Below are 27,688 nucleotides of genomic sequence, written 5' to 3'. Positions count from 1 at the left end.
CTCACAATGTCCGTAGCACCGTAGGATTCAGCATGCTCAAGTGTAATGTTTTTCTTTTTTTTGCAGATCTAGTGAAGAACTCAGAATACAATTTAAGTAACTGCTCCCTAAGTAGTTCTGAGAACCCATATGCTACTATAAAAGACCCACCAGCTCTTGTACCAAAAAGTTCAGAATGCGGCTACGTTGAAATGAAGTCACCAGCACGCAGGGACTCCCCATACGCTGAGATTGCCAGCTCTAGTTCAGCCACTAAGAATGTTTATGAAGTTGGTAAGTACGAAATCTACTTTTAGGTTTACAACAAAAAGCACAGGACTTTTTTTCTTTAGATTGGTTACATCAAAACTGCAATGTGTCCAAAGAAAGGGCAACGAGGCTTGTGAAAGGCCTGGAAAATGTGGCCCGCAGAGAGTGCCTGAGGGAGCTGAGGCTGTTCAGTCTGGAGAAGAGGAGGCAGAGGGGAGACCATGTCTCCAACTACTTGAAAGGATGCTGGAATGAGGGGAGGGACAGTGTCTACTCCTTGATGACAAGCAACAGGACTAGAGGAAATGGCTATAAGCTGTGCCAGGGAATGTTTAGGCTAGATATTAGGAAATACTTCACTGAAAGGGTTATCAAACATTGGAATGGTCTGCCCAGGGCAGGGGTAGAGTTGCCATCCCTGGGGGTGTTCAAGCATTGTGTGGATTTGGCACTTAGGGACGTGATTTACTGTTGACCATTCAGTGCTAGGTCAAGGGTTGGACTGCTTGATCTTCGAGTTCTCTTCCAACCAAATGTATTCTGCCATTCTCCAAAAACCCATGAAAAATCCCTTAAAATGTTCAATTCTGTCTTTTGTTCAAAAGCTATTAACAGTAATGTCGCTCTTTGGAGGTAGGTAGTGTAATTCACATAAAAAAGTTTTAAATGCCTTAACTTTGTTGCATAGCCCAGAAATGCCTCTGAATTTTCCTGGTTTGAAAGCCTTTCTTTAGACAACAGTGTAAGAAAATCTTAGCTTCTGATGTAGATTAGGCTGGTGAGTACTGAACAAAGCATGAGTAAATGTATTGGAGGAACAGAATCATAGAATGGTTTAGGTTAGAAGGGACCTCAAAGATCATCCAGTTCTAACTTCCTACCATAGGCAGGGACACCTCCCACTAAAACAGGTTGCTCAAGGCCTCATCCAACCTGGCTTTGAACATCTCCAGGGAGGAGGTATCCACAGCCTCCCTGGGCAACCTGTTCCAGTGTCTTGCCACCCTCACTGGAAAGAACTTCCTAACATCTAGTTTGAATCTCCCCTATGCCAGTTTAAACCCATTACTGCTTGTCCTGTCATTACAAGACCTTGTAAATAGTCCCTCCTCAGCCTTCCTGTAGGCCCCCTTCAGATACTGGGAGGCTACTATGAGGTCTCCTCGAAATCTTCTCTTCTCCAGGTTGAAAAGCCCCAACTCTCATAGCCTGTCCTCATAGCAGAGCTGCTGCAGCCCTCTTATCATCTTCATGGCCCTCCTCTGGACTTACTCCAACAGTTCAATGTCCTTCTTGTCTTGGGGCTTCCAGAACTGCACACAGTACTCCAGGTGGAGTTTTACAACAGCAGAGTAAAGGGGGAGAATCACCTCCCTTGCCCTGCTGGCCACACTTCTCTTGGTGCAGCCCAGGACACAGTTGGCTGTCTGGGCTGCACATGCACACAGCAAGCTCCTGTTGAGCTTTTCATCAACCCAGACCCCCAGGTCTTTTTCCTCAGAGCTGCTCTCCAGTCATTCGCCACCCAGCCTGTATTTGTGCTTGGGATTGCACCAACACAGGTGCAGGACCTTACACTTGGCCTTGTTGAATGTCATGAGGATGGCCTGGACCCACCTCACCAGCCTGTCCAGCTCCCTCTGGATGGCATCCCTGCCCTCTAGCAAGTCAACTGTGCCACACAGATTGGTGTCATCTGCAAACTTGCTGAGGGTGCACTCAATTCCTCTGTCCATATCACTGACAAAGATGTCAAACAGCACTGGTCCCAGCACTGACCCTTGAGGGATGCCACTTGTCACTGGTCTCCACATGAACATTGTGCCATTGATGACCACTCTGCATGCGACCATCCAGCCAGTTCCTTGTCCAGCAGTGCTCTGCCCATCAATACGTGTTTTTAGAAAAGATCAGCTTCTTCCTCTTGATGAGGAAAAAAACCCAGCATCTTCACCCATGGACAATATTTCACTGACATAGGTCCTATACTGCATGACTGTAATTACTGTAGTTACAGAAAACTTGGGGTCTTGTGGAACACTACTTGTCCTAAATAGACTCTGGAGAAAGTGTATGTCACAAGTCATGGGATATAATTTTTCTTTTCTGACCTCAATTAGAGATTCCTCTGAAACCCATCAATACCTCCATTGCTTTTCTAGGAATTTTTATTCCCAAATGTGGCTTTTTGGCTGGGTGTTTGTTTTTTTGTTTGTTTGTTTGTTTGCTTGTTTGTGTCTTTTTTTAGTGAGGTCTAATCACAAAGAACAGATACTTGTCCTGTTTTTCTGTCAGTAAATACACTTACGGCAAGATCTGTTAAAAGCCCATGTGTAGCTTAAAGACATAACACCCTTAACCTTTCTTCTACAGGGCTTAGCATGACAAGGACTCTGTATACTGAGCACAGAGGACAGGATAAATTGTAATGCAAACTGAAATTAAGTGCAGTGTTTATCTTATGTAACCACTTCTAGTGTTGAATGTGTATGCTGTCTTTTATCACAGAACCTACAGTGAGTGTTGTCCAGGGAGCATTCAGCAGTGGACGTTTCAGCCAGGATCCTTATGACCTTCCGAAAAACAGCCATATTCCAGGTCACTATGACTTGCTACCAGTTCGAGACAGCCCCACATCCTCTACAAAGGAGGTCAACAGTGAATGACCCCAAAAGCTGATTTGTAGCACAGTGGGACTTTCAAGGGGTGAAAGTGGCATGGTTGTGCTCCTTCATCCAGATCACCATCGTATTTGGCTCCTAGTCTGTCCAGCAGACAATTGCTGTACATTAAACCGAATCTCAATGTGAGGTTTGTATTACGTATACAAGTGACAGATGGGACAAATGCCACATTCTGGGGATCCTGATCATTCTTTTTATTCATGGCAGTAAATTTTATAGAAACAGGTATGCAACACATTTATACTGTAATATATTGGCTTGAAAATATTAGTTTGCAGATCAGTTTTGATAACATCCCAATCCAGTGACTTTTATGTTTGTTGTTTTGCTGTAAAAGTACTCCCAGGACAGTGCAATGTACCAAAACCCACTTTGTACAGGTGATCTGATTCACTAGGTATGTAGAAGAAAAAACTGCCTTGCTGAATTTTACCTTCCATTCTGATCTTTAGTCAAGGCATATAAGGAAACAAGGTGTGATGGGGATAAGCACAATACTGCAGCTGTTTGGGAAAAACATCATCAGGGATTTTTGTCCATTACTTCTGGTGGCCATACCTTGCTTAAATAGTTTTGGAGATAAATGCATTGTACACATCAATGTAATATGATGCCTCAAGATCTCTCGTTCCTTCAGACCCAGCACCAGTCTTCCAAGAAATCTTTTTCTACTGTTCCAACTCAATATGTTGCAGTTCTGAACATTATTTCTGCTATACACAACCAATAATCCAGCATATATTGGTAATTATTTTTTAAAATACATAAATTAAATTAGTTTATTTTTGCCACCATGGACTGATTATGTAAGGAGTGGACAAAGGTGATGACTGCTGTAAATCTTAACTGCAAGAAAAGGTTTACATTTTATAAACAGGTAGTGACTGTAATATAGGATTAAAAAAGAGTCCTGATTTTTTTCTCTTAGCAATAACTAAGCAATTTCTTTGCATACTTGCTAAAAAGGCACCTTTTCTTTTTTATAGTTGATGTAGGAAAGCACATGCTTAAGCTGGTCTTTGGCATTGCTAATAACATGACACATATACCCCCATTCTTTATTAACTTGTGTCTCTTATTTTTTTCCTGTGTCTGTGTTTCTAGTGATCTAGCTTGTATTGAAAAAGAAATATTATACTGTGTACCCACTTATTTTGTATTTTTGCCAACTGGCCTTTATTTTGTCTAATTAAGAGGACCTCTGGACACATGGAGAGGACTAAAATAATTCCTGTCATACTAATGTCTGTCAGGGGTGGTTACCTAATACATCATAATTAATTAATTGGGAAAACCAACAAAAAGTCGTGGTGTTTTCATCAAGGATAAAAAAAAAGAATACAAAAAACAAGTGAAAAAACAGCCCCTCTTTAGGTTTAGCTTATTCTGTTGGCTATCTGGATGGAGACCATCTTTCCAAAAGGCCCCTTTCTCTCCCTCCAAAACAGTCTGTTGTGAACTGAGCAATTATAATTTGCCTAGGTGTCCATCCATGGAAGCAAAGTTGTTTCCTGGGCATATCAGCCTGCAAATAAAATGCTTGATATAGACTGGACATTTTGTTTGACTGGAAATTTACCTTTAGAAAACAAAAAATGGTGTGGCAGCTTTGCTCTCAGCTGCTCTTGCTATCAGTTATCCTAACAGCTAACATGCTTGTAAGATAACCCCATCAGGCTTTTCCACTCTGCCCTAGCAGTAAACCTGCAACTTCTTGAGAATAGCTTGTCCTGAAGGTTGGTATATCCCTGATAGATGAAGAAAGGACACAAGCAGTTGTGCTGTATGCCATACAATGGAAAGTACTTGTCCCCTCCTCTTTCTGTGTTGAAGTGACATTTTGGCTCGTGAGGCCTGTGGTACACTGTAATGATATGAAGGGTAGCCCATCAGTCAAGATTTGGGTGCATGTGCACAGGGAGTGCCACAAACATTTTTGTCTCTACATCTGAACTGCAATACAGTCAAAGACAAAGAGTTATCACTGTTGTGACAGCATTGCTGTGTTCCTAAGAAAAACACAACCAGTTACCTTGAGAATCCTAAATCCAACAGAGGATCAACTGGAAGAAAAAATGAAAAATCTTTGGGGAATTTTATTTTTTAAAGGAAGCCCAGAGCTGAAATAGAAACACAAGTTGACTTTATTGGGTGTCATTGTGGTGATAAATGAAAGATCTGCATCTGATGACATTGCTGCAGATGTGCTCATACTTGACAGTGTGTCTGTATGAAGTCCCATGTAACATTCTTGGTTCTCACTGGCCATGAGCACTGTTTGTTTTGCAATTCCACTGCCATTTTATATACTCTTGGAATAAATGATTTGATTATCTTGAGGTTTTGTAAATACAGAAATTAACTACAAGGTCTTAAAAGCCAATTATCATTTAAGCCCTCTGTGAGACAGAAGTTTTTATTGGGTTTGTGTGCATATAGGTAACATGTAGAGCTACTGGTATATACATGTGTTTGTACTGTGTGAAACAGACTTTAAAATAAAGCATTTCATCTCTGAAGCCATGAATAGTAAATGCTGTATTTAGCAATTGTGAGCTCACAAAAAAATATTTTCTTACTCTGTGTAAAATTTGGAGACCACTAAATAAATTAATCTTCATAATATAAGCTTTTTTTTATATATATATGAAAAATGAAAAGCTGAATAAATTATATTTGGTTTAAAGTTTCCAGTATGTCACATATCCTCAAGAGATATATTGTCACATATTCATGGAAATAGATGAATTTCTGATAATATTGCCTATTGTGCAGTGCTAAATATACACATTACCAAAGTCTATTTTTCTATATGTGGGTAATATTCCTGCTGTGTAGTCAGCATAAGCAATGTTGGCATATATCCCATCTGGATTTGCAGTATGTGTAGGTCAGGTAAAAAAATGTGAAGTGAATTCAGAAAACAGATTCCTTGCAGGGAATACATTCTTTTTTGAGTGGTAGCCCTGTATTCTTCCTGAGGAAGCAAGCACATGGGGCTTGCATTCGCAATTCTGCTGTCTCATGCACAGCTAGGGAGGCTCACTCTGGCATACACTTAACTGTAAATTTAAGAGGCCTCCAACTCAATCTCTGGTCATGTAACCTGTATTATAGATCATGGTAAGAAATATTTCTGAAAATGCAGACTTTGTTGTGGTGGGAACTTAATGAGTAAGCTGATAGAGCAGTTTTAGCTAACATCATCTGCTAAGAGGACCGACTTTGCCACACACAGGAATGGAGAGATGTTTAGATGTCTTGCCTCTATATATTCACATTTCAAAAGTGACAAATATGGCACTGAAAGATAGCTATCCTCTAGCAATTTGTTACCAGTTTAATAAAGTGCAAAATGCTGCACAGTTAATAGCTGATTTTATAGTAAGTGGTGAATATAAACTTTAGGTTTTAAATAACGTAGCTGTATGGGCATACAAACTTTGGTCATTAGACACAGAAGGGAACCCCAAAGCTTTTCAATGTATCAAAGATTTTTAGTCACAACATGCTCTTATGCATAAATTTTTTCTGTATCTTGATCTACCCAGAGAATTCCCATTCATTTTGAGATAGGCTCACAGACTGCAGAGAAAAGAAGACTGCATTATATTCATACTCTTTGTTGAGACAATCTGCAAAGTCAATATTGACACATAGTATAAAACAGAACTGGGGAATGTGTTAATTAAAACTTACTGGATTTTTTAAGTACTGTGACTACAGCTGAATTATTTTTATGAGAGATGTGTGCAAATAATAATCCTTATACTGAAGCTCTGAAGTCCAGACTGAGGAATACTGAGCTAATTTTGTCTGAAATGCTTTACATTAAATTGTATATAAAGTAGTTTAAATGACTGAAAACAAATGGGGTGCATCTTTACTGATTACGTGCAGGAAACCTTGTCATTTGGTACACTGACTCATACAAGTGCTAGAGCACTGAACGTAACTTCAGGTTTTTTAGCTCACAAAACCTTCACTTTGATATGACAGAACTGTAATACATTTTAAAATAAAAGCTATCACATATACCTGACTTTTTTTGTTGTTGTTGTAGCTACTGCACACACAAATTGTTGTGAAGTTGCATCTGTTTTCCAAAGATGACTGATGTTCATCATTCTGCCCGTCACTGCCATTTATTTCCCTTCATGTACCTGTAGGTTAATGTAATAAAGTTTGTAATGAAAGATGAAAAATGCCTTGAGTTTTTCCCCCATTTTTAATTTGCTTAAGATGGATCTTGAAATAGCATGGGAAACACGGAAAAAAAATGTTATCCTTAGTCATGCTGAACCACCAAACATTTTATTTCTCCTGTTATGGAAGTCAAGAAATTTATGAGATGCTTTGGAGAAAATCAAGGCTGATTTGATTTAAAAGGCTGAACCTCTGATTTCTGTCTGTTCTTGCAGGAACAGATTTAGTAGATGAGAGTGATTCCTTCAAGTCTGTCTCTTGAATGCTTAAAGCTTTAACCTTGAGAAAGGTGAGGAGCTTCACTGCAGAAACAAGACATTTCCCATTCAGTATGATAAAAGCCTTCTAATAACCATTAAAAGGCCAGAAACCAAGGTACAGACACAGCATAAAAGGAGGTCAGCATTATGGAAAACCTCTTGTGTAGCTGACCCTCTAAGCTGAACCTAAAACACTGGCTACTGATAAACATGTGACCTGACAGGCTCTGAGAAGACATGGCTGAGACTTTGGAGACTGGCATGAAATACTCGTGCTAAGCACAAGATGGTGGGATGGAGTGGGCTGTGGCATTGTGACAGCTGATTCTGGAGATAACAGATCAGAGGCAGACTAGCTCCCCAGCACCACACGGAGGTCCTGGTAGCAACCCCCTCTGCCCTTGTTCCCACCTTCAGGGATCAAGATGAATTTCAGGAGAATGTAGAGGAAGCTGTACGCAGGCCCTCCACTCCCAGCCAGTGCACCTGAAGCCCCCTTGGAGGGTCTCAGCAAGCTCAGATGAGGGCTGGCAACCCTGATGCTCCTTCACCTCCAAACAAAGACCACCTCACCAGAAAAAGTATAAGGGTGTCTAGGAGCTGGTGACACCAGGACCAGGCCAGCAGCTGGGGTCCCTGCCAGTTCCAAGGAGACTATCATTTTTAGTCCACCTCTAATCAAGTAATACAAGAAATGTATGCAAACTACAGAAATAGCCTTGGTATTTCTAATGCTGCAGTTAGCATTGCTAACCCCACCTGTGCTGGTTTCTCACATACTCCAAAACAGGACTGTCCTGGAGTTTCTCACATCACCCTCTTGCCTTTTTTAATGACAGGGTGAATCATTTGATGCTCTCTAGTCTTTGCCTGTTCTTCCAACCTCCAGAGTCTTTCAAAGACAGGAGAAAGAGGCCTTGCAATTATATTATGTAGCTCAGGCTAGTCCATTACCATGGCCTCTCTTCCCCCTCTAGCACAACACCCACTGACGCAGCAGCAGTGAGAGGGAACAACTCATCATTCACAGCTCCCCTCAGCCCACAGCAGCAAATGTGGTGGGTTGGGAACTTCTTCCCCAGATAAATTTACCAGACCAGCTCAGATGGCTTGCAAGTAAAATAAAGCTGTATTTCTCTCACTGGAATTTTCCAATAAGCCTTAAACTACTACAGTGGAAAGCATAGCCACAGGGCTGGAGGATCACTGCACAGCATGTCTGGACAGCTGGGGGAAGGGCAGCTAAGTGATACCTCTGCTGTTTGGGTTATGTGTGTGTGTCATGGCAGGCCTGATATGCCAGAAATGGGCTCACACATGTACTCAGACCAACCCTGAATTCCCCTCTACAAGAGGAAGGTCACCTCCATCACGCACTTGGTGTAGTAGGGCAGTGACTTGAGGAGCACCTTGTCACACCACCTGCAATGTCACCAATTACTGTTCACCAGGCTGGAGAAGCTTTTCTACACCCATACTCTCTGCCAGCAGCTCTAGGCAGCTGCCATCTTACTGTAGGTGGCCTCCACCCTGATACCTGGGTGTTCTTTTGGATGCAAACAAGATCTGCACTGGCCTGTGGAGCTCTGGCTGCAACCATCCCTGGGATGGACCTTGGAGGATCATTACCTGTGATCAGCAGACACGTAGAGTTGCCATACTGTGCACACTGTGTCTGTGGCCCAAACATCGAAGCCCTGGTTCAGCTGCTGCTGTCTACCTCGGATGGGTAAGCAAGAGCGTTTGTGGGCCAGATAACTGCACTGTGCAAGAAGTCCAAGCAACCCTATGCAGGACGCGTCTGGGTGACACCAACGCTGGGACAGCATCACTGCAGTTGGCGGCAGCCCCACTGCCTTCCAAAGGGGGTCTCATGTCCCCGGTCCAGCCCACCTCCGACAGCCGAGACCTAGCAATCAGTCCCGCTGCCATCGAGAGTTGTAATTCAATTATCCGCAACTAAAACATCAATGTCCATAACAAGAGATCCAAGAAAGCACGCGCCACAGCCAGTCGAGGCTGCAGAATTACGGCAGGCGCGTGTGGACACGGCCGCGGACGCCCTGCCCAGGGCCGCCGCCGCCGCAGGGCCGCCGCCGCCGCAGGGCCGCCGCCGCCGCAGGGCCGCCGCCGCCGCAGGGCCGCCGCCGCCGCAGGGCCGCCGCCGCCGCAGGGCCGCCGCCGCCGCAGGGCCGCCGCCGCCGCAGGGCCGCCGCCGCCGCAGGGCCGCCGCCGCCGCAGGGCCGCCGCCGCCGCAGGGCCGCCGCCGCCGCAGGGCCGCCGCCGCCGCAGGGCCGCCGCCGCCGCAGGGCCGCCGCCGCCGCAGGGCCGCCGCCGCCGCAGGGCCGCCGCCGCCGCAGGGCCGCCGCGGGCGCGGGCGGCCACACCTGGCGCGGGGCGGGGCCGCCTGCCAGACCTTCCCGCCGCGCGCCGCGGCCCCACCTCGCGCCGGCCCGCGAAACGTGGCCGAAGAACCGTCCTGCCGCCGGGCGCCGCCATTTTGCAGGCAGGGAGGGCGCGGCACTGGGCACACAATGGCGAGGAGCGACTACCCCTGCTCGGGGCCAAAAGACGACGCGACCCGTGAGAGGGTAGCCAGTTGCGCTGCGGCACCCCGACCCCAAGACCTGAGAACTCGCGTCCGAGGGCGGCAGCTCTGTCGGAGACGTGGCAGCGCGGGGCGGGGCCGGCGCGGGGAGCGGGCGCGCCGCCGCAACGGCTCCTGGGAGTTGTAGGCGGTGTGTGAGCGGGTGCGTTCCTCCATTCAGCACCGGCAGTGCCTGCGGCGCGGGTTTTCTGCGAGTCCAGCGTGGCCGCCCGTACACTGTCAGTGGACTCTGGCGCTAGGGCTCGGTGAGGCCGTGTGTTGCGGCGGGCAGAGGGGACGCGCTGACACCTGCCGTCCGCGACGCTGGGGAGGGAGTGGCCGGAGGGTTGAATTGGGCTGGGCTAGGCCGGTCGTCTGTGGCGTCCCGCTGTTGTGTCTTCGCCTCGCTGCCGGGGCCGGCTGCTGTTGGGGTCCGAAGCGGCTGGGACAGGTCCGGAGGCTAGGGTGGGGGGGCTGAGGGCAGCGTGAAAGGCTGGAACATGTAGGGTTAGAGGAGAAGCAGGGACCGCTGAGATGTTTACTGGGGCCTTAGAGGTGGCGAGGGGAATGCTGCAGGGGTCCGCCTTGTTCGGTCTGTCCTGTCGACCTAGGCCACGCCGCTCTGGCGGCCCGTCAGCGAGTGCTGGGACCCCTGCGGATTAGTTGCCGGCCCGACTGCATGTGTGCGTGTGTAGAGCCCAGACTCAAGTTTCGGGAACCATCCCGAGGCCTCCCCCTCGGTCACTTTTCCCCTTTGGGTGGCAACTTGAGCCTGTCTGGTGTCGGCCCGTGACGGGGCTCATTCCTGGAGAGTAGCCAGGGCTCTGACTTTGCTCTGTGGGCCCTCTGGGATACTGCTAGTGTTCTGAACCAGCTTACGCTTTCTAAAGGGCAGGAGCATATTCCAGGGCTTGTTGTAAAGGTGAGAGTTGTGGAACTCGTTGCTGTCTCAGTGTCTGGTGGCATTGCAAACACTCATGGACTGGCACTCTGTAGACCTTGTGGTTAGCTGGTTCCTCTACCTGGATAGATCACATAAATTGTTGCACAGTTATGAGTCACCCTTCAAGTGGCCAAGCTTCCTGCAGTCGCTATTATAGAGTTTGAATGCCTGGCGTTAGGGCTGTGCATTTCAGCCTTGCAGCTAGGGATGGAAATGCTGGTCCTGCTAAACCTGTGTGGTTTCAGCATGTGCAGTGTGGTTGTAAGGTGATGTCCTCAACCTGTTAGTATCTGATAGAAGTGGTGCTTCAGGAGGTGTATTAGTTACTATAATGTTGAAGTAATTTGCCTGTATATTTACATAATTTATTGCCATATGGGATTTTTTTTTTTAACTGTGAAAAAGCTGGAGCTGTTGTATGATACATGTATTGGTGCAAATTGGTAGAACATACTTGGGTTTCTGTAGATATTTTTTGGATGCTTTTATGTAGTCATGTGTAACATTGGATGCTAGATCAGTATTTCTGTAATTGTGGTTGTTAGTGATCTGAAGCTAAGAGGTCCAGCTTGTGCCCAGCCACACAAGATTTGTGATATTTGGAAATAACAATTTGATAGTAAGGGTGTGTGTAATCTGGAACAATTCTCAAGGGTTGTAAAAGGCACTAAAGTTGTGCAAAACAAACTAATTCTCAGAGATCAGGAAGCTTTTTAGAAAAGTTGAACTAAATTTTTTTATGGTGTGTTTGTAGCTGTCTGCAGTAGTCTCAAAACAAGGTCAACTCTTTCAGACATGCATGGTCTTTTAAGCTCTTTTGGTACTGCAGTAAGTCCGAGGCAGATGGGGTTTCACTTGTTAAGTGGACCTTTTTTAAAAAAAAAGGGAAAAGCGATATGGGTGTCCTGGGTAACATTATTTATGCTATGACTATAAAACAGACTTTTTTTTTTTTTTTTTTTAAACTTTGTTTGGCTTCAGCAAGACTTGTGTGTCCTCTGGGACTTGCCTATGTGTAACAGGCCAGAGTCCAAAGGAAGTTAATCCCTGATTGTGCTCTCCCTTTCTAAAATTGAATCGACTCATATGAGAAAAATTTCACATGAAACATTTAATATAATAACACTTCACCTCTGTTCTCTTTTTTGGTATTTTTGGTGTTTGTTTTGGTGTTTGTCTTTTCTTTAAAGAATGTTGTCTTCTGATATCAGCATCACTCCATCTTAAAAAGCTGAAGGTTTTATTTTGTAGTTTTCTTTCTTGTTTTCTTCATCATTCTCTTTTTTAAAAAAAATCTTTTTTGTTTTCATCTTTATGAGTTCTTGGGCATTTTTCACTTTGACTTCTTTCCTCTTGAACAGTAGTAGGCGCATGTGAATCTGTCAGTTAATGCAACCTAGGATGTAACGTTTTATTTAAAGAGGCTGTTGCACTGGGAACAGCTTGAAGGAATTTATTTGCTCAAACAAATAAGAGAATTATTCCCTATTCTAGATAGTTGTCAATTTGTGTTTAGCCATTACCTATATGTATAAGCAGTACTGTTATCCCTATCACAATTAAAGACAGGAAGCATTTGAATTTAGTGTTCCAGCTCTGGTTTTGTCTTAGTTTTGGTTCTGTTTAGGAGAACAGTTTTGCTTTCTGGAATTCTTAGATGTTTTGTGGGGTTTGTTATTAGGAGGAGCCTCTGCTGAAATACAAAGAAGGCTAATGTGCTCTTGTGATCAAGAAGGCCAATGCCATTCTGGCCTGTATTAGAAGTGGTATAGTTAATAGGTTGAGAGAAGTTCTCCTTCACCTCTACTTTGCCCTGGTGAAGCTGCATCTCCAATATTGTGTCCAGTTTGGGCCTCTCAGTGCAAGAAGGACCTCAAGGAGCTGCTTGAAATACTCAAGTGCAGAGCTGCATGAATGATTAAAGGAGTTGAACATCTTTCTTATGAGGAAAGATTGAGGGAGCTGGAACTTTGGAGGAGAGGAGACTAAGAGATGACTTTATTAATGTTCATAAATATGTAAAGGGCAAATGCCAAGAGGATGAAGCCAGGCTCTTCTTGGTAATGCCAAATGACGGAACAAGGGGCAGTGGGTAGAAAGTGAGGCACAGGAAATTCCATGTAAACACAAGGAAAAGTTTTTTCACTCTGAGGGTGATGAAACACTGGAACAGACTGCCCAGGAGGGTTGTGGAGTCTCCCTCTCTGGAGATATTCAGACCCTGCCTGGATGCATTCTAGTGTGATCTGGTATAGGTCATCCTGCTCTGGCAGGAGGCTTGGTCTAGATAATCTTTTTAGGTTCCCTTCAAACCCCAAACATTCTTTGAATTGGTGATTAATAAAGAATGACTGAAATTATGACTTCATTATAAATGCTGAAGTATGACTGAGTCCTGCATAGGGTGATTTTATTCACATGAAACTTGTCAGTTACCATTTTAAAGTAATATTACTGTTAACTGTGTAATTCTGTGTTTAAATTTAATAAACTAAAGAATGTTTTTAAAGTATGGTTACATCATTAAGGTTACTGCAAAGTACTAGCACCAATGTAATTACTTCTTAATTAACTTTGGTCAAAAGATTAATAATTTACCAGTTCAGCCTTTAAGTTTTGAAATCTAATTGTTTCATTCCTGCTTTTAACAGTACCTCTACTAAAATTTTCAGTCAGAACTTTATCTTAATTTCCCTTCAATATTCAGTGGCCTTGCATTTGTGAATTAGGTTAATGACTGAGATTCATCTGTTGAGAATCAGTAAAATATACCTATTGGTCAGCCACAAATAGACTTCATGGATATACTGTATTTTCTTTGTGTAATGTGTGGGGCAGACATTATCCCTGTAGTGTTTTCATTAGTACTGACAAGTGTTCTTTTTTTTGAAGTCAAATTCATGTAAGCCTAACAAAATATTTTGCTTCTTAGAGGTTATTTTATGGATGACTGCTCATTTGGAATGTGTTTTTTCTGTGTTTTTAAATGTCTCTTTTCTCTATCCCTTTTTTCTTTCATAGAAGCACAAGAGGTTTTCTTCTAGCTGAATGTGACAAGGTTATCAAAGCTGTAAATTCTACTTACGATCTCAACTCACTAGATGGCAGTACTGTGGTATTTTTCACCTAATTGTACATGATTCTATGATTCTAGAATTTGCTTGTCTCAGAGTTTCTTCTTTGTCTCTTCAGCTTAGTAATAAAAAATGTTCTTGTATGCAAGAAGGCACAAAAGTCGCTTCCATGTGAGGCTAGCCTGAATTTTCAGGCACTACTTGCTGCAAGGGGTGTGTTTGTGGCTTGGACTGTGAAGAAATACTAGTATTTATGTTTTAAAGAACTAAGGACAGTTGAGTTGCACACTGGGTAGTCATAAAGGGAATTCAGTGTATAGTAAACTGTTACCAGTTCAGGCTTCATGTTTGTCCCTGCCAGGTCACGACTTCACAATGAGATTGGTGATTGTTTGAGCGAATGACTAAGCCAAAGGGAAAAGAATATAGAAGCATTTAGGATTCAGGATTCCCCGATTAAACTAGGGGTGGGTAGTTGGAAAGGGAGTGAAAGGAAAAGCTGAGAGTGGGGGAGAATACTGCAGGCTGTTGAGGTTGTGCATTATGTGTGAGAGAGAATGGAGAAATTGTCAACTCTTCCACTTTTAATAGGTCTGTAAAGTTTTGAAAAAGCTGTGTACATTTTTTTTTTTAACAACTTGTCTGTGGAACTTCTTCAGTCATTCTGCATAGCTGCAGTATTCATTTTTAGTAAGCACTTTATCTGATATTTGTCATGCCATTAGGTAGACTCAAGCAGCAGTTTAAAAAAGCCTTGATAGAATAAAATGTTTCCAAGAGGTTTTGGTTAGTGATTACTTTTAATTGTATAAAGGAAAATATTTCTTTCTTGGAAGAAGAGTAACATTAGAAACATTTTTGAGGGGAAAGAAATTCCTGAAGCTTGATTAAAAGACAAAATTGTGTTACTGAGAACTCTTGCACTTGGAGATTTAATGGAAAACTATGCAATTCCTTTGTAAGGGATGATGAGATGCATTCGTTCTGAAAGGACAGCGTCCCTCACCAGGCAATTTCTGACCCATCTGAGAAGCTTTTAGATTAATTGAAGAAGTACTCTTGTATTTTAAATCCCTCTGTTGTAAGAGTTTTCATTAAGTATTGCACATAAACAGCATTTTCCTGTTCTTAGAGTGGACTCAAATGTTTGAGATTGAATCAATTAGTGGTTTATCATAGGACCTGTGATTTCTGCTATGTGATTTTGGTGATTCCTTTTGGTTTTAAGACTCTTTGTAAGCCTGTTGAGTAATATGGACATTCTACTTTTTGAATTTTTGTTTGGTAATAACAGTAGTTCTTCCTCCACATTAAACTTAAGAGTTGTATATACCTTTAAACCAACAAGACAATGAAGGGAATGTTTGAAAGAGGGGAAGACCACTGTATTTTTATAAGTGGAGTTCTTCTGTATACACAAGTATTTTTACTCAGCACTTTTTCTATTCTTAAATTGTTAAAGGGAATAAGCTGGAAGTCTTCAGTTGCTGCTGGTATAATGAATGTGATGGGAGATATTTTGAGTCTCTATTTTTCATACACATAGTTACTTTATATAGAATTTTTATTTAATTTAAAGTTTCCTAAGAATTGCGACCTCAGAGAGTGGTACAAATCTTTGTATAGTTTACTAGGCTTGTGAGGAAGAAGGACTTCTTGTTAGCCACTTCTACATTGAATAACAAAAATTTCCAGGTGTTCATAAAAGTCTCAATTTTTACCAACCCCTTTTCTTCTCCTAAGCTTTTTTACATTAAGATTTTAAAATAAGTATATAGCTTTATTTTCTTAGAAATACTTATTCCAAGATGTGAAAAGATACTTCCAATGTAATCCAACCTTTGAAATAAAAAACAAAGTTTTCAATTATTTTCACTTATGATAGCATTACCAGAGCAGTGTGGTATTTGTAGTTTGCAGGCATTGTATTGGAAAGCTTGTTAAGTATGAATTAAACTTCACTGTAGTGTTACTTGTGATGGAAGTGAATTTCAGATGGTTTCATGTGGCTTTTCTGGAGATTTATTTAGCTGACTCTGAAACGATACTGCTTTAACGTAAACAAGGCCATAATTAGAACTTAGGTCGCAGAGTTGGGATTCCTGGGCTGTTGCCGGCGTGCCGCCGTTCACAGTGGTCCGGCAAGATGCTTGTGCTCCCATATGATGCTCAAGAGCATCTACTGGAGCGCTGAAGGCCGAGAAGGGAAGTGCTTGTGTAGTAGTGATTCTTCGCTGCCAGGAGGGGGAGATGTCGGTCCTTTGTTTAGTCTCTTGACTACGTTTTGTCTTCTGTCGTGAATCAGCTCTGAAAATAAGAGGCCCTTGCGCTGAGTCGCTACAGCTCAATGCCACGAAATACCACTCTGTAGTTAGCTTTTTTTCTTGCAATGAGGTATGAGCTTTGCAGAATGTAATAACTATACTATTATTACTCATGCAAGTACTACCAGTATATATTTGAAGCAATACGCGAGCAGGTATGCAGCAAGGTTTTGAGAAAGGTCTGCAGTTTTAGGGATTATTGTAATGCTAAAAATAATGGGAAGATTCAACGAAAGTGAAACCTACTGGATAATTATGTACTTGAGATATGTCATTTTTTTCCTTCTTTTTTTTTTTCCTTGAGTTGATAGTTGAATTATCTGTTCTGAGATATAAATCACTGTATTGTGGCCTTTTACATTCTAATTTAAAGTATTTTCCTTTGATTCTCAAAATATGTCTCTTTTTTTTACCCCCTCTCTTACAGAATTTCATAGCTAGAAGGAAAATGATGGAAGAGAGTGGCATAGAGACAACTCCACCTGGCACACCCCCACCAAGCATAGCAGGGACTACTGCTACACCTGTCTCATTAGGTACAGAAAGTTTCTCAGCATCTTGGTTGCATTTATTCGTGTTTTCTGAAGCACAGCAATTCATCCAAAGGCATTGCAATCAGCATAATTAGAGTGCTCTTCTCCAGACTAATTGGAATGACTCGAATAGTTTCTTCATCATGGAATTGTGCTTATCTGGCATGCATCTGACACACAGAAAATACTGTAAACATTTGTTTCATTATTTAATTTTCTTAATTAAGTCACGTGGATCCAGGGAACTAATACTATCCACTACAGTGAGGTTAGATTAGCAGCGCAGAAGAAGGTTAAAACATGTACAGTTTTATAGAGATTAGTGGTAAACCTGGATAAACACTTAGTTTTTAATATTGTGGTTGGTAATCAGAGGACTTTGTCTTACGTTAAAGAATCTGAACACTGTATTGTGAGTACTAAATATTTCATTTTCTGCCACATCTGGTGTCCTTGCCTTGAGTCATGTGAATTTCCCCAAGAGGTGTGCATGGCAAGCCGCCAAAGTGTGGAAGAAAGTATTAAAACTTCCATTAATAGTTTTTTGGGTTTTTTAAAATAAACTGAAGCTTTACTAATATTCAGTATACTGCTTGACACTGGTGTATTCACTCAGTTGGTCCTTGCGTCAGACATTCACATATCCCAAGGAAAAAGTGGATGTTCCAAGATGTAAATGGGGGTTGACAGTGACCCCATCATTTGCTTGCTTACATTGTGTTGCAACGACTTGCAGTTTATGTGCCTGCTTAAGTGGATTATGGATCTTATTTAGTTTTAATTATACTAACAAAGTGGACAAAGGACTTCAAAAAAGATTCCTACATAGACATTACAGATTGAAAATGACACTAAAAATGTGAGCACAAGCAAACAAGAAAATAGAGGGGCTGACACCTCACTGACTCATGCTGTGAGCTCTTTGCTATCATTTTTACTTTGTAATACAGCTAACAATCTAATCAAATTTGATTATTGAATTAACATTAGCAAGACATCTAAAGACTATGCAGAACATCAAATCTCTGTAATTTTTCCTGGTAATGTTTCAAGTCATGATACAGTACTCAGTGGTTAAAAAAAATCTCTAAACTTAATGATAAATCTTTAGAAACCCCCTTGGGAACGTCTTATTTAATAGTGCAGGCATAAGGCTATGTACACTGGGGAAATACTTGTTCTTTCTGACATGTTAAAATGTCTGAAATAATACATTTAAAACAATATGGTGACAATGTATGATATATTTATCAGCAAATGCTGTTAGAAGATGCACAGAAAACACTGCTGAAGAGCTGAAGAAACAAGCATTGAAAGAAGTTACACAGTGTGGGAGATTGCTGTACATTTGCAAGGTGTTATTGCAGTAGAAGTGTTCTTTGCATGTGTTGGTGTTTGCTAAATTCTGGTTCAGTAGTAAAATACATTAAGAACTACATGTTGTCAAGCAGTAATGGAGGGTTGTGCTGGAGAAGATACATCCTCAGCAGTAAGTCAGTTTCTTAATAAAACCTCAATGGTTTCTATTAAAACTCTGTATCACTGGTGGTGGAGCACTTACTTTGACCAGGATAAAAGTGGATTTTAGAATAAGATTATAGAGATACCACACACATATGCAGTGCATTCACTGCATCATTCACAGGCAAGTTACTGCAGAAAAATAGCTGGAGTCAGAAGTACACAAAGTGCTATAGGATGTCATCAGTTGGTTTATTTTATAGAAATGACCACCAAATAGTCAATTCTAACAATACTTTGTAAATGAGTTTGGGAGTGATGGTACCTTTTTTCCTGCCATGCAGATGTTTGCTGGTGCCATATGACAAGTTTAAAAGAGCTGTTGAAATTAAAGATGACGTGAACATTTCTCCTTTACAAAAAAGATGTCTCCCAGGTTTACTAACGCTTTCTGTGATAAGTAGCTTTTAGCAGTTTGCTGCCTAGTAGACATTTTCAAATTAACATGCCCTTATGATTTGTCCCCTCAAGATAAAGGTAATGTTTTAACACAGAGTTAAATGGTACCTACCTTTTTTAATTACAGTCATGCTTTTGAGATAGCATTTTGAAAATAGGTATTTGGAATTATTTCCATGTTTTACAATCTTGTTGCAAAAAAATAAGCTGCATATAGAAACCGTCAGACCTGTGTATGGAAACTTGCAAAGATAATTTTGTGACCTGTACAAAAATATTCCAAACAAAACCTCAATGGCTTTTGAACCTATTTGTTAAAAATACTGAAGTGTAACACTTAAGTAGCTTGCAAGACTGATTGATTGCTATCAGGGAATAATGGAATTTTGCTAGCTGAATTTCAAGGAAAATCTTTGCATCATTGGTAGGTTGGAGTGGAGTACAAATAGCATAATATAGTCAGTCCATCCGGTTATGTACTTGTGCCTTTTGGGTCTCTGTATCTATGTGTCCAACTATGACAGCTATTATAAAATAACCTGAATGTACAGACCTTCAAATTGTGGTGTCATGAGATGCTACACCAAGATTATAACAATAACAAGGCTTCTTAATCATATTGCTCACAATTTAAAAAATAGAATAATTATACAGTGTGTTAACCACTATTAGCATACTATATTATTAGATCAATAGTATACTAATACACGAGTTTTCAGTGAGAGCAGAAGATTTTTTATATTGTTAACAATGGTTTTGGTTTTTTTTCATTCCTACTTTTTATGCTTTATAGTACACATAATACGCTAGCACATTTGTAAATTCTTATTTCTAAACAAGTAAATATACATATACTGGGGGGGGGGGGGGGGTGGGGTATGCATGTTCCAAACTTTGTACTGATAGATGTGCCTGACAAAATTTGGACAGTACTGCATTAATGCAACTTGGCGTATCATTTGATTGTCATTGGTGTTTAGGCTGAGGCTGATGGGATTCTTGAACTCATCCCACAGCTTACTGCTGCCAATATGGTCGTTCTTAACTTTCTGACAATTTTCTGGTTAAGCCTGGGTTAAAGATAAAAACTGGCTTATTTATCCAAAGGTCAACTGAGAGCCAAGCTGAAACAGAAAGCAGAAGGATTAGGAGTGAGTGCCAGGAAGGAGAGGGCTGCCTGGTGCTCAGCCTGTCAGAACTATACCTCTGAAGTAACTCCCACTCTCCCAGGTTTTATGAGAGTGTTTTATTCATAATAAACATCATAATTATTCCTGTTGATTAAATAGTCACTCAGAAAGAGCACTGCTGGCTAGACATTTCTTAGACAAAATTCAGCTGCTATAAATTCATTAGTCAAATACAGACTTTTTTTTTAAGCTTATGGCAGATAGGGTCATACAAGAAAAAGAGGTGTGGTTTACAATGTACTGTAACTAAAAATTGAGTGCAGTTGGTGTTGTATGCAAACTCAAGCAGAACTGAAATTTGCTTTGAGGGGAGAATATCAGATCAGGGCAAAACTTGTAAAAGTTCAGAGTTATATATAGTCGAATCTCTGAGATTACAACTCAGCATTTCTAAAAATTTCTTTTTTTGCCATTTATTGCTAGCTTTGTCAAGTCCTCTTGCTACACCAAGCTTGTCAATTTCTCCCACATACTCACCTGCCTTGCCAACTGGAGTGTCTTCACTTCCGTCTCCTGTCATGACTTCAGCATCTCTCCCAGTTGTGCCTTCTGCAACGGTTTCTACTATTGCAACATCGCTGGCTCCTGCTCCACCTCCTGTTGCCTCTTCAGCTTTTGGTACCTCCGTGCCTCAGTTCTCAACGCCTCCTCCAGTAATCTCTACTGTTGGCCCTGGTCTTCCTGCACCTCCCACTGGTCCCCCCACTTCGGGATTTTCTATGTCGTTAACTTATGACATTACAAGAGGTCATGCTGGTAGAGCACCACAAAGCCCACTGATGCCATCATATTCTGCGCCTCCAGTCACAGGTAACTTTCAGTTTATATATTTTTGTCTTTGTGAGACAGATTGAGTTTTCTCCTGGGAAGCTTTTTCCATCATTCTGCTAGAGTCCTGTAATCTATTTTTCCAGGTATACTGAATGTAGCTGCACTAGAAAGAATTGAGAGTAGCCTTAAAAATGCACTGATGACTTAGCAGTATTCTGCTAGCATTCAGTCTGGTTGAAAAATAGTTGGTTGAGAGTTGAGGGTTTATTGTTAAACTTGCACAGGAAAGCCCAGCAGTGAACATACATGCACATCTCTCTTGTTTAGTTTAGAGTCAGTTTCAGCTATTTTATTTCCACAGAATAACGTGATATGTAGGGCTGTCATCATGTAATTTTCAGATTTTAGTTTTGAAAAGCTGGCTGTAACAAGCTGTCCGTTACACAATACCAGCTTCTATTTTCTTGCTTCCAGCCACTAAATTGCAGTAGGACAGCTAAAAATATCTCCAATGGAAGTGATTGGTGTGGTTACTGAACAGATGACATTTTGTGCTAGTGGAATGGAAACTTGGCTCATCAACTGCAATTGAGCCAGGCTTTTACTATTATTGTTGGTACCTCTTTTAAGTACTGTTTTAGGAAAACGTCTAAAAAGATTTCTCAATTGTGTAATGTAAGATAAAAATAACTCTTGATTAAGGTAAGTGTTGGAATATTTGTTAAAATAGGATTGAGTAATGGGGCAAAGGCTCCTGCCTTCTACTGTTTTGAGTTCCTTGAATTTTCCTTGAAAATACAGAAAGCTGTTAATTTGCCTGCTCCTGTTTCTGTTGCTACTAATTTCCTGTACTTTTCTTTCTTTGTTGGAATATTTATAGTAGTGCTTGAAAGCTTTCATATCTCTTTATTCAGAGAGCAACACCCATTCCTGTTCTTCCTCTACTGGGCACATATTGTGAAAATTTGAATACAGTAGAAAGCATGATTGTTAAAACACCCTGCTAAGAAAAAGTCATTGTTCAATTTCATACATATTGTACAGGCAGCCTCAGTTCTGTTAGCAGATACTGTTGAACTAATTTTCTGTAGTTATATTTATTAGCTTTCAATAAGGAGAATTGTTCTGGGGCCTTCAAGAAATGAAATTAAATAGCCCAGTATCTTTTTCCTGCTCATTTTTCTGAGGTAAAGAACTGAATGTTGCTACGATGTTATAAATTTAAGTACAGTAAAATAAATTAACATTGAGTTTTATTTTCCCCCTCTTACTAGGTGTTTTGGCAGATCCTATTACTCAACAAGCATCTATCTCATCACCTGGAACTGGTTCTGCAATCACTTTTCCTGAGGAGCATGAAGATCCCAGAGTATCTACTGCCCAAGGTGGAGCACCTGCTGGAGGACTATGGGGATTTATAAAGGTATAGGCTTCTGCATGTTAACCTTCACAAATAATTACTATGTTTTACTGACTGTAATAAGACATCTTATTTTTTTAAATGCATATGTATGTTGGCTGTTTTTAATTGTGGTGTTTGCTGAAACTATGCTTTTGCTCTCCCTCTGTATAGAATACGGAAGACTACACAAATGCAAGTGTTACAGATTAATTTTAATGGTTGTGACAGGAAGATATACATATCTAAGATGTTCTGTCACTGAGGTGAAATATGGTGAAACTTTAGAGTCTAAGACTTGAAAGATAATTTTCATTTTGCAGTGACTTGATGCAGAAATACATTTATGTTTTATCTCAACAGAGTTCTTTACCTATCCCATTTCTTTGTCATTTCCTAATGAACTGAGTTTGATTTCTGTAGCATGCAAGTCCTACCTGTTCTGTAACAAAGAAGTCTCTTTAGCGAGTGACAAATACGTGTTTCTTCCATCAAATAAAAGTTTACCTAAGAAGTATCTGAGACACCTTATAAGGTTTTTTTCTATTCTGTTAGAAGGCATGGCAGAACAGATACTTATGCAGAAGAAATAGATACTAACATCAACTAGTAGAATTTCATTAGCCCATAACCTTTTTGGAGTTATGACAAATGCTACATATAAGTAGCATGAAGATTGCGGCAAAAAGATCTAATGACTGTGTGTGAATGCTGAACAGCCATGAAAAGCAACACTGTTTTTTGTACTGTCTCATGCTAAATGTGAAGAAAGAATCAAGAAGATTGATGTCCTGATGGGTTTAGTGAGTTTTGGATGGACTTTCAGTCCCTTATGATTGACAGACTGTGTGTTCCTATACTCCAGGAATATACACAACTACACAGTAATACAGTCTTAAAGAGTGATATTAATCCTCGATCAGTATGGTGAGAGCAGAGTTATGCTGGTGCCATTTTCAAAGATAGATGTCTTCTCATGATCATAAAAACATACTTTTCTTTTTCCCTTAAAAAAAAATAGTGTTTTTCTTAATATTTGCAATAGAAGGTAATGTTTCAGAAATTAACACTTTTCTTGTAACATGATTCTGTAGCCCTTTTGAAGGTATCGGAGTCTGCAGCTACAGATTAGTTGAAAAGGTCAATCTCAGCCATATTGCCGTTGCCTTTATTATACCTGTAGAATCCAAAAACTGTCCTGTGTCTATTTATGGAGAAGGTCTGTATCATTGACCTCAATAATAAAATCAGACTTGGGTTGAAGGATTAAGAAATTCCTGGGTTCCATGTATTCAGTGACCTCTTTTTGAGAATTCATAGAATCATAGAATCAGCCAGGTTGGAAGAGACCTCCAAGATCATCCAGTCCGACCTAGCACCCAGCCCTAGCCAGTCAACTAGACCATGGCGCTAAGTGCCTCCTCCAGGCTTTTCCTGAACATCTCTAGGGATGGCAACTCCACCACCTCCCTGGACAGCCCATTCAAATAGCAAATCACTCTCTCTGGGAAGAACTTCCTCCTAACATCCAATCTATACTTACCCTGGCACAACTTGAGACTGTGTCCCCTTGTTCTCTTGCTGGTTGCCTGGAAGAAGAGGCCACCCCCCATCTGGCTACAACCTCCCTTCAGGTAGTTGTAGACAGCAATGAGCTCAACCCTGAGCCTCATCTTCTCCAGGCTAAACACCCCCAGCTCTCTCAGCCTCTCCTCATAGCGTTTGTGTTCCAGGCCCCTCACCAGCTTTGTCACCCTTCTCTGGACACATTCCAGCACCTCAACATCTCTCTTGAATTGAGGAGCCCAGAACTGGATGCAGTACTCAAGGTGTGGCCTGACCAGTGCTGAGTACAGGGAAAGAATAACCTCCCTTGTACTACTGGCCACACTGTTCCTGATACCGGCCAGGATGCCATTGGCACTTTTGGCCACCTGGGCACACTGCTGGCTCATCTTCAGCCTACTATCTACTGGTTCCCCTCAGTCCCTTGCTGCCTGTCTGCTCTCAAGCCACTCTGTGCCCAGCCTGTAGCACTGCTTGGGTTTGTTGTGGCCAAAGTGCAGAACCCTCCACTTTGTCTTGTTAAATCTCATCCCATTGGCCTCTGCCCACCTATTCAGCCTGTCTAGGTCTCTCTGCAGAGCTCTCCTACCTTCCAACAGATCAACACCTGCTCCTAGCTTGGTGTCATCTGCAAACTTGCTGATGCTGGACTCCATCCCCTCATCCAGATCATCAGTAGAGATATTGAACAGTACTGGGCCCAGCACTGATCCTTGGGGAACACCACTAGTGACTGGCTGCCAGCTGGATGTGGCACCATTCACCACCACTCTCTGCCACCGAGCCAGTTCTTGATCCAGCACAGAGTGAATCTGTCCAAGCCATGAGCTGCCAGCTTGGCTAGGAGCTTGTTGTGGCAGACAGTGTCAAAGGCTTTGCTGAAGTCCAGGTAGACTATACCCACAGCTTTCCCCACATTCACCAGGTGGATAACCTAACCTGATCATAAAAGGAGATCAGGTTGGTGAGACAGGACCTGCCCTTCCTAAACCCATGCTGTCTGGGCCTGATCTCTTGGCCATCCTGTAGATGCTTTGTGATGGCACTCAAGATGACCTGTGCCTTGCCTGGCACTGAGGTCAGGCTGACAGGTCTGTAGTTTTCTGGCTCCTCCTTACAACCCTTCTTGTGTATGGGCATCACATTGGCCAGCTTCCAGTCTTCAGGAACCTCTCCAGTGAGCCAGGACTGTTGATAAATGATGGAGAGTGGCTTGGCCAGCTCAGCTGCCAACTCTCTCAGCACCCTAGAATGGATCCTATCCAGTCCCATGGACTTGTGAGGATCCAGGTGTCTCAGCAGGTCCCTTCTTCCTCATGGATTAGAGGAGGACTATACTGGTCCCTGACTCCATCCACTATTTCAGGAGTCCAGCTGTCCTGGAGACAACCTGTCCCACTACTGAAGATTGAGGCAAAGAAGGTGTTAAGCATGTCTGCCTTTTCTTCATCCTTTGTCACTATATTCCCCTCTCTATCTGATAAGGACTGGAGGTTGTCCTTGGCCCTTCTCTTGCCATTCAGATATTTATAGAAACATTTTTTATTTTCCTTGACAGCCGTGGCCAGCCTAAGCTCTAAATGGGCTTTTGCCTCTCTGACTTTTTTTTTCTACAAGACCTATCAACTTCCTTGAACTTTTCCTGGGACACCTGCCCTCTTTTCCAAAGGCGAGATACTCTCTTCTTTATCTTTAACTCCTTCAGCAGCTCCCTGCCCATCCAGTCTGGCGGCCTCCCTCCTCGGCTCGTCTTCCGGCGCAGTGGCAATATAAGCAAGTACCTAAGGAGAGTTTCTGTAGTGTAGTGGTTACCATGTTTGCCTCATATGCAAAAGGTCCCTGGTTTGTAACTGGGACAGCAACACTTAATTATTTCTGAACAGTTGGACACCATGATTTTAGGGGCCTTTTCCACCTAAGTGATTCTCTAGGTGGCGTGAGAATTGATTAATTCTGTTGAAGCCATCAGGTTTTGGATGTATTTAAGTGCACATCAGAACCTGTTTATTAAAGATCAGTGACAATTTGGGAGACAGATAATTACTACAGAAATACCTCCTGTTGAAGAGCTTACTCTGTAGTCGCAGCAGTTATCTTTATTCTTCGAGTAGTTTGAACTACCGTTTTTCTTCAGGTATTCTTAAGAAATTATATACCTTTCTTCCAGATTCTCATCAAGATAGATAGTATCCCAAGACTATATCTATCAAAAATTTACAAGTTAATAGGCTGTAATCAAATGAGACTATTTAAGCTCCTTTGATATGTCAAAGGTGGCTGAGCAATCTCAGAGCAGTTCCCAGATTGGTTTCTACGTAGTATTGCATGTTACACTGTTAGAGCAATGAAGACAGCCATGGCCTGAATTTTCAAAAGATTTATGATTGCATTCTGCTGATGTGGAAAATTCTCCATTTGAGCAATTCGGATTTAGTGTTGATTTAAAGTTGACTCAGTAGAAATGCCAAACTTAACTGCTTTTATAGTCACAAATTTGTGACTGTTTGTTAAGTATTGGCATAAAACTCTGAATTACAGGCTGATAAGCATACAGGCATCTTTCACAGAATATTCAGCTTCTTGCTGCTTGAGAATCTGATTATCTGCAGGAGGTGTGTAATGACTCATGTTAGGTAGCAAGGCTGCTGATTGGAGAAATACTGCTTGGCTTTGCATTATTGGGAAAATGCTACAACTAAAAATTTCTATTTAAAACGTTTCTGAGAATCTCTTAGCATTTACTCAGTTTTTCTCAAAAAAAACAGACAAACTTCAAATTGTTTCAGAGCTGAGGGAGGAATATAAACTTCCCTGTTCCTAAGGGCATCCTGTGGGTAGATATGTAGTCACAAGAGTATGTCTATTATTCAGTGAATGCTACCATTCAGAGAACTCTTGAGTTACATTAATGAGAAACAAGTGAGTACAGTGGCCTCTGCTTTGAAAAAGCTGAATTGTACCAGAGTGAGCAATTGTTTTGTTTTCTTTACCATATTGTAGTCACACTTAATGTTTTGCAAAGTGGTGAGAAGAGAACCCAGTAATGAAGTGTTTTAACATGTGGCATAGGGTAAGATAGTGGTTATTAAGTAGCTATACAATATCTCAGTAGCTGCAGACGCATAGGGGATTCAGTTGGTTCTTTTTTACGTTGTTTAGCTTGCTACACAGAAACAGAAAACATTCAGAAATTGCATGGACTTTGAGCAGACTGGTTGAGTGGAAGGTGTCCTTACCTATGATGAGGCTGGAACTAGGTGAACTTTTTAAAGTCTGTTACAAACCAAACCTTCTATGACTTAGGGGGAAAAAGTTTTGCTGATTAAAAATTATTCTGAGATAACTGAAAATAATCTGATTCTGCACTTCTCTGAAATATGATGTAGGTTTACTAAACAAGCACACTTTTTCAGAATGTGCACAATGCTTTCTTGTCTTGTGCAGTGCTTGTTATCTGGTGAAACAAAGGCAAGCATATGTGGTGTTAATACTACACTGAAAGCATCCTGTTTACTAAACAAAAAATTAAGAGGTTTCTGTAAAACAGCTTGCAGTGCTTTATCTCACAGTGGTTCAGGATTGGTATCTTTCTTCTTTTTCCCTATGGTCTTACCTATATTTAAGTAAACTTTTGGCAGGATACAGACAATCATGAAGACTGTTTGTAAGACACTGGACAGTACTTATATTTTTAGTTAATGAACTTTTGGGTCTGTCAGCTGTTCCACCTATGATTTGTCTGGAGGATGTGTAACAGTTTTTTCAGCAATGCTTGGAACTTGTTTATAAATAGAAGTATTTCATCACAGTTGCACTAGAAATATTTGTCAGTAACAAGCCATTGAAAAATAGATCCCATTGTCTTTAGAAGGTTAGAAAAGAGAATTTTAAGCTTCAGTTATCACAATCTAATTCTGATGATAACTTTAATTAGCACTGAAAATTTACAACTTCTAGATGCTCAGGACTTCTGGTACAAGAA

At 41.5% G+C, this 27,688-nt stretch overlaps 2 protein-coding genes across 2 annotated transcripts in view; both read left to right on the top strand.

The window, feature by feature from the left end:
* MEGF10 (multiple EGF like domains 10) overlaps positions 1–7,138 on the top strand; it is a 128,891-nt gene extending 121,753 nt beyond the window's left edge. The window contains exons 24-25 of the mRNA XM_064176489.1: positions 67–273; positions 2,758–7,138. Coding sequence (XP_064032559.1) covers positions 67–273; positions 2,758–2,915 — 365 coding nt within the window. The 3' untranslated portion in view covers positions 2,916–7,138. The remainder of the gene's footprint in view (positions 1–66; positions 274–2,757) is intronic.
* Positions 7,139–10,340: 3,202 nt separating this feature from the next.
* Positions 10,341–27,688, top strand: part of PRRC1 (proline rich coiled-coil 1) — a 28,995-nt gene continuing 11,647 nt past the window's right edge. The window contains exons 1-4 of the mRNA XM_064140362.1: positions 10,341–10,437; positions 16,755–16,863; positions 20,394–20,780; positions 22,016–22,164. Of these exons, the coding sequence (XP_063996432.1) occupies positions 16,776–16,863; positions 20,394–20,780; positions 22,016–22,164 (624 nt within the window). The 5' untranslated portion in view covers positions 10,341–10,437; positions 16,755–16,775. The remainder of the gene's footprint in view (positions 10,438–16,754; positions 16,864–20,393; positions 20,781–22,015; positions 22,165–27,688) is intronic.

The sequence above is a fragment of the Pogoniulus pusillus genome, chromosome Z, assembly GCF_015220805.1.
Source record: "Pogoniulus pusillus isolate bPogPus1 chromosome Z, bPogPus1.pri, whole genome shotgun sequence".
NCBI classification, from domain to species: domain Eukaryota; kingdom Metazoa; phylum Chordata; class Aves; order Piciformes; family Lybiidae; genus Pogoniulus; species Pogoniulus pusillus.
The sequence above is the reverse complement of the archived record's forward strand: the minus strand, read 5'-3'. Positions and strand labels throughout refer to the sequence as shown.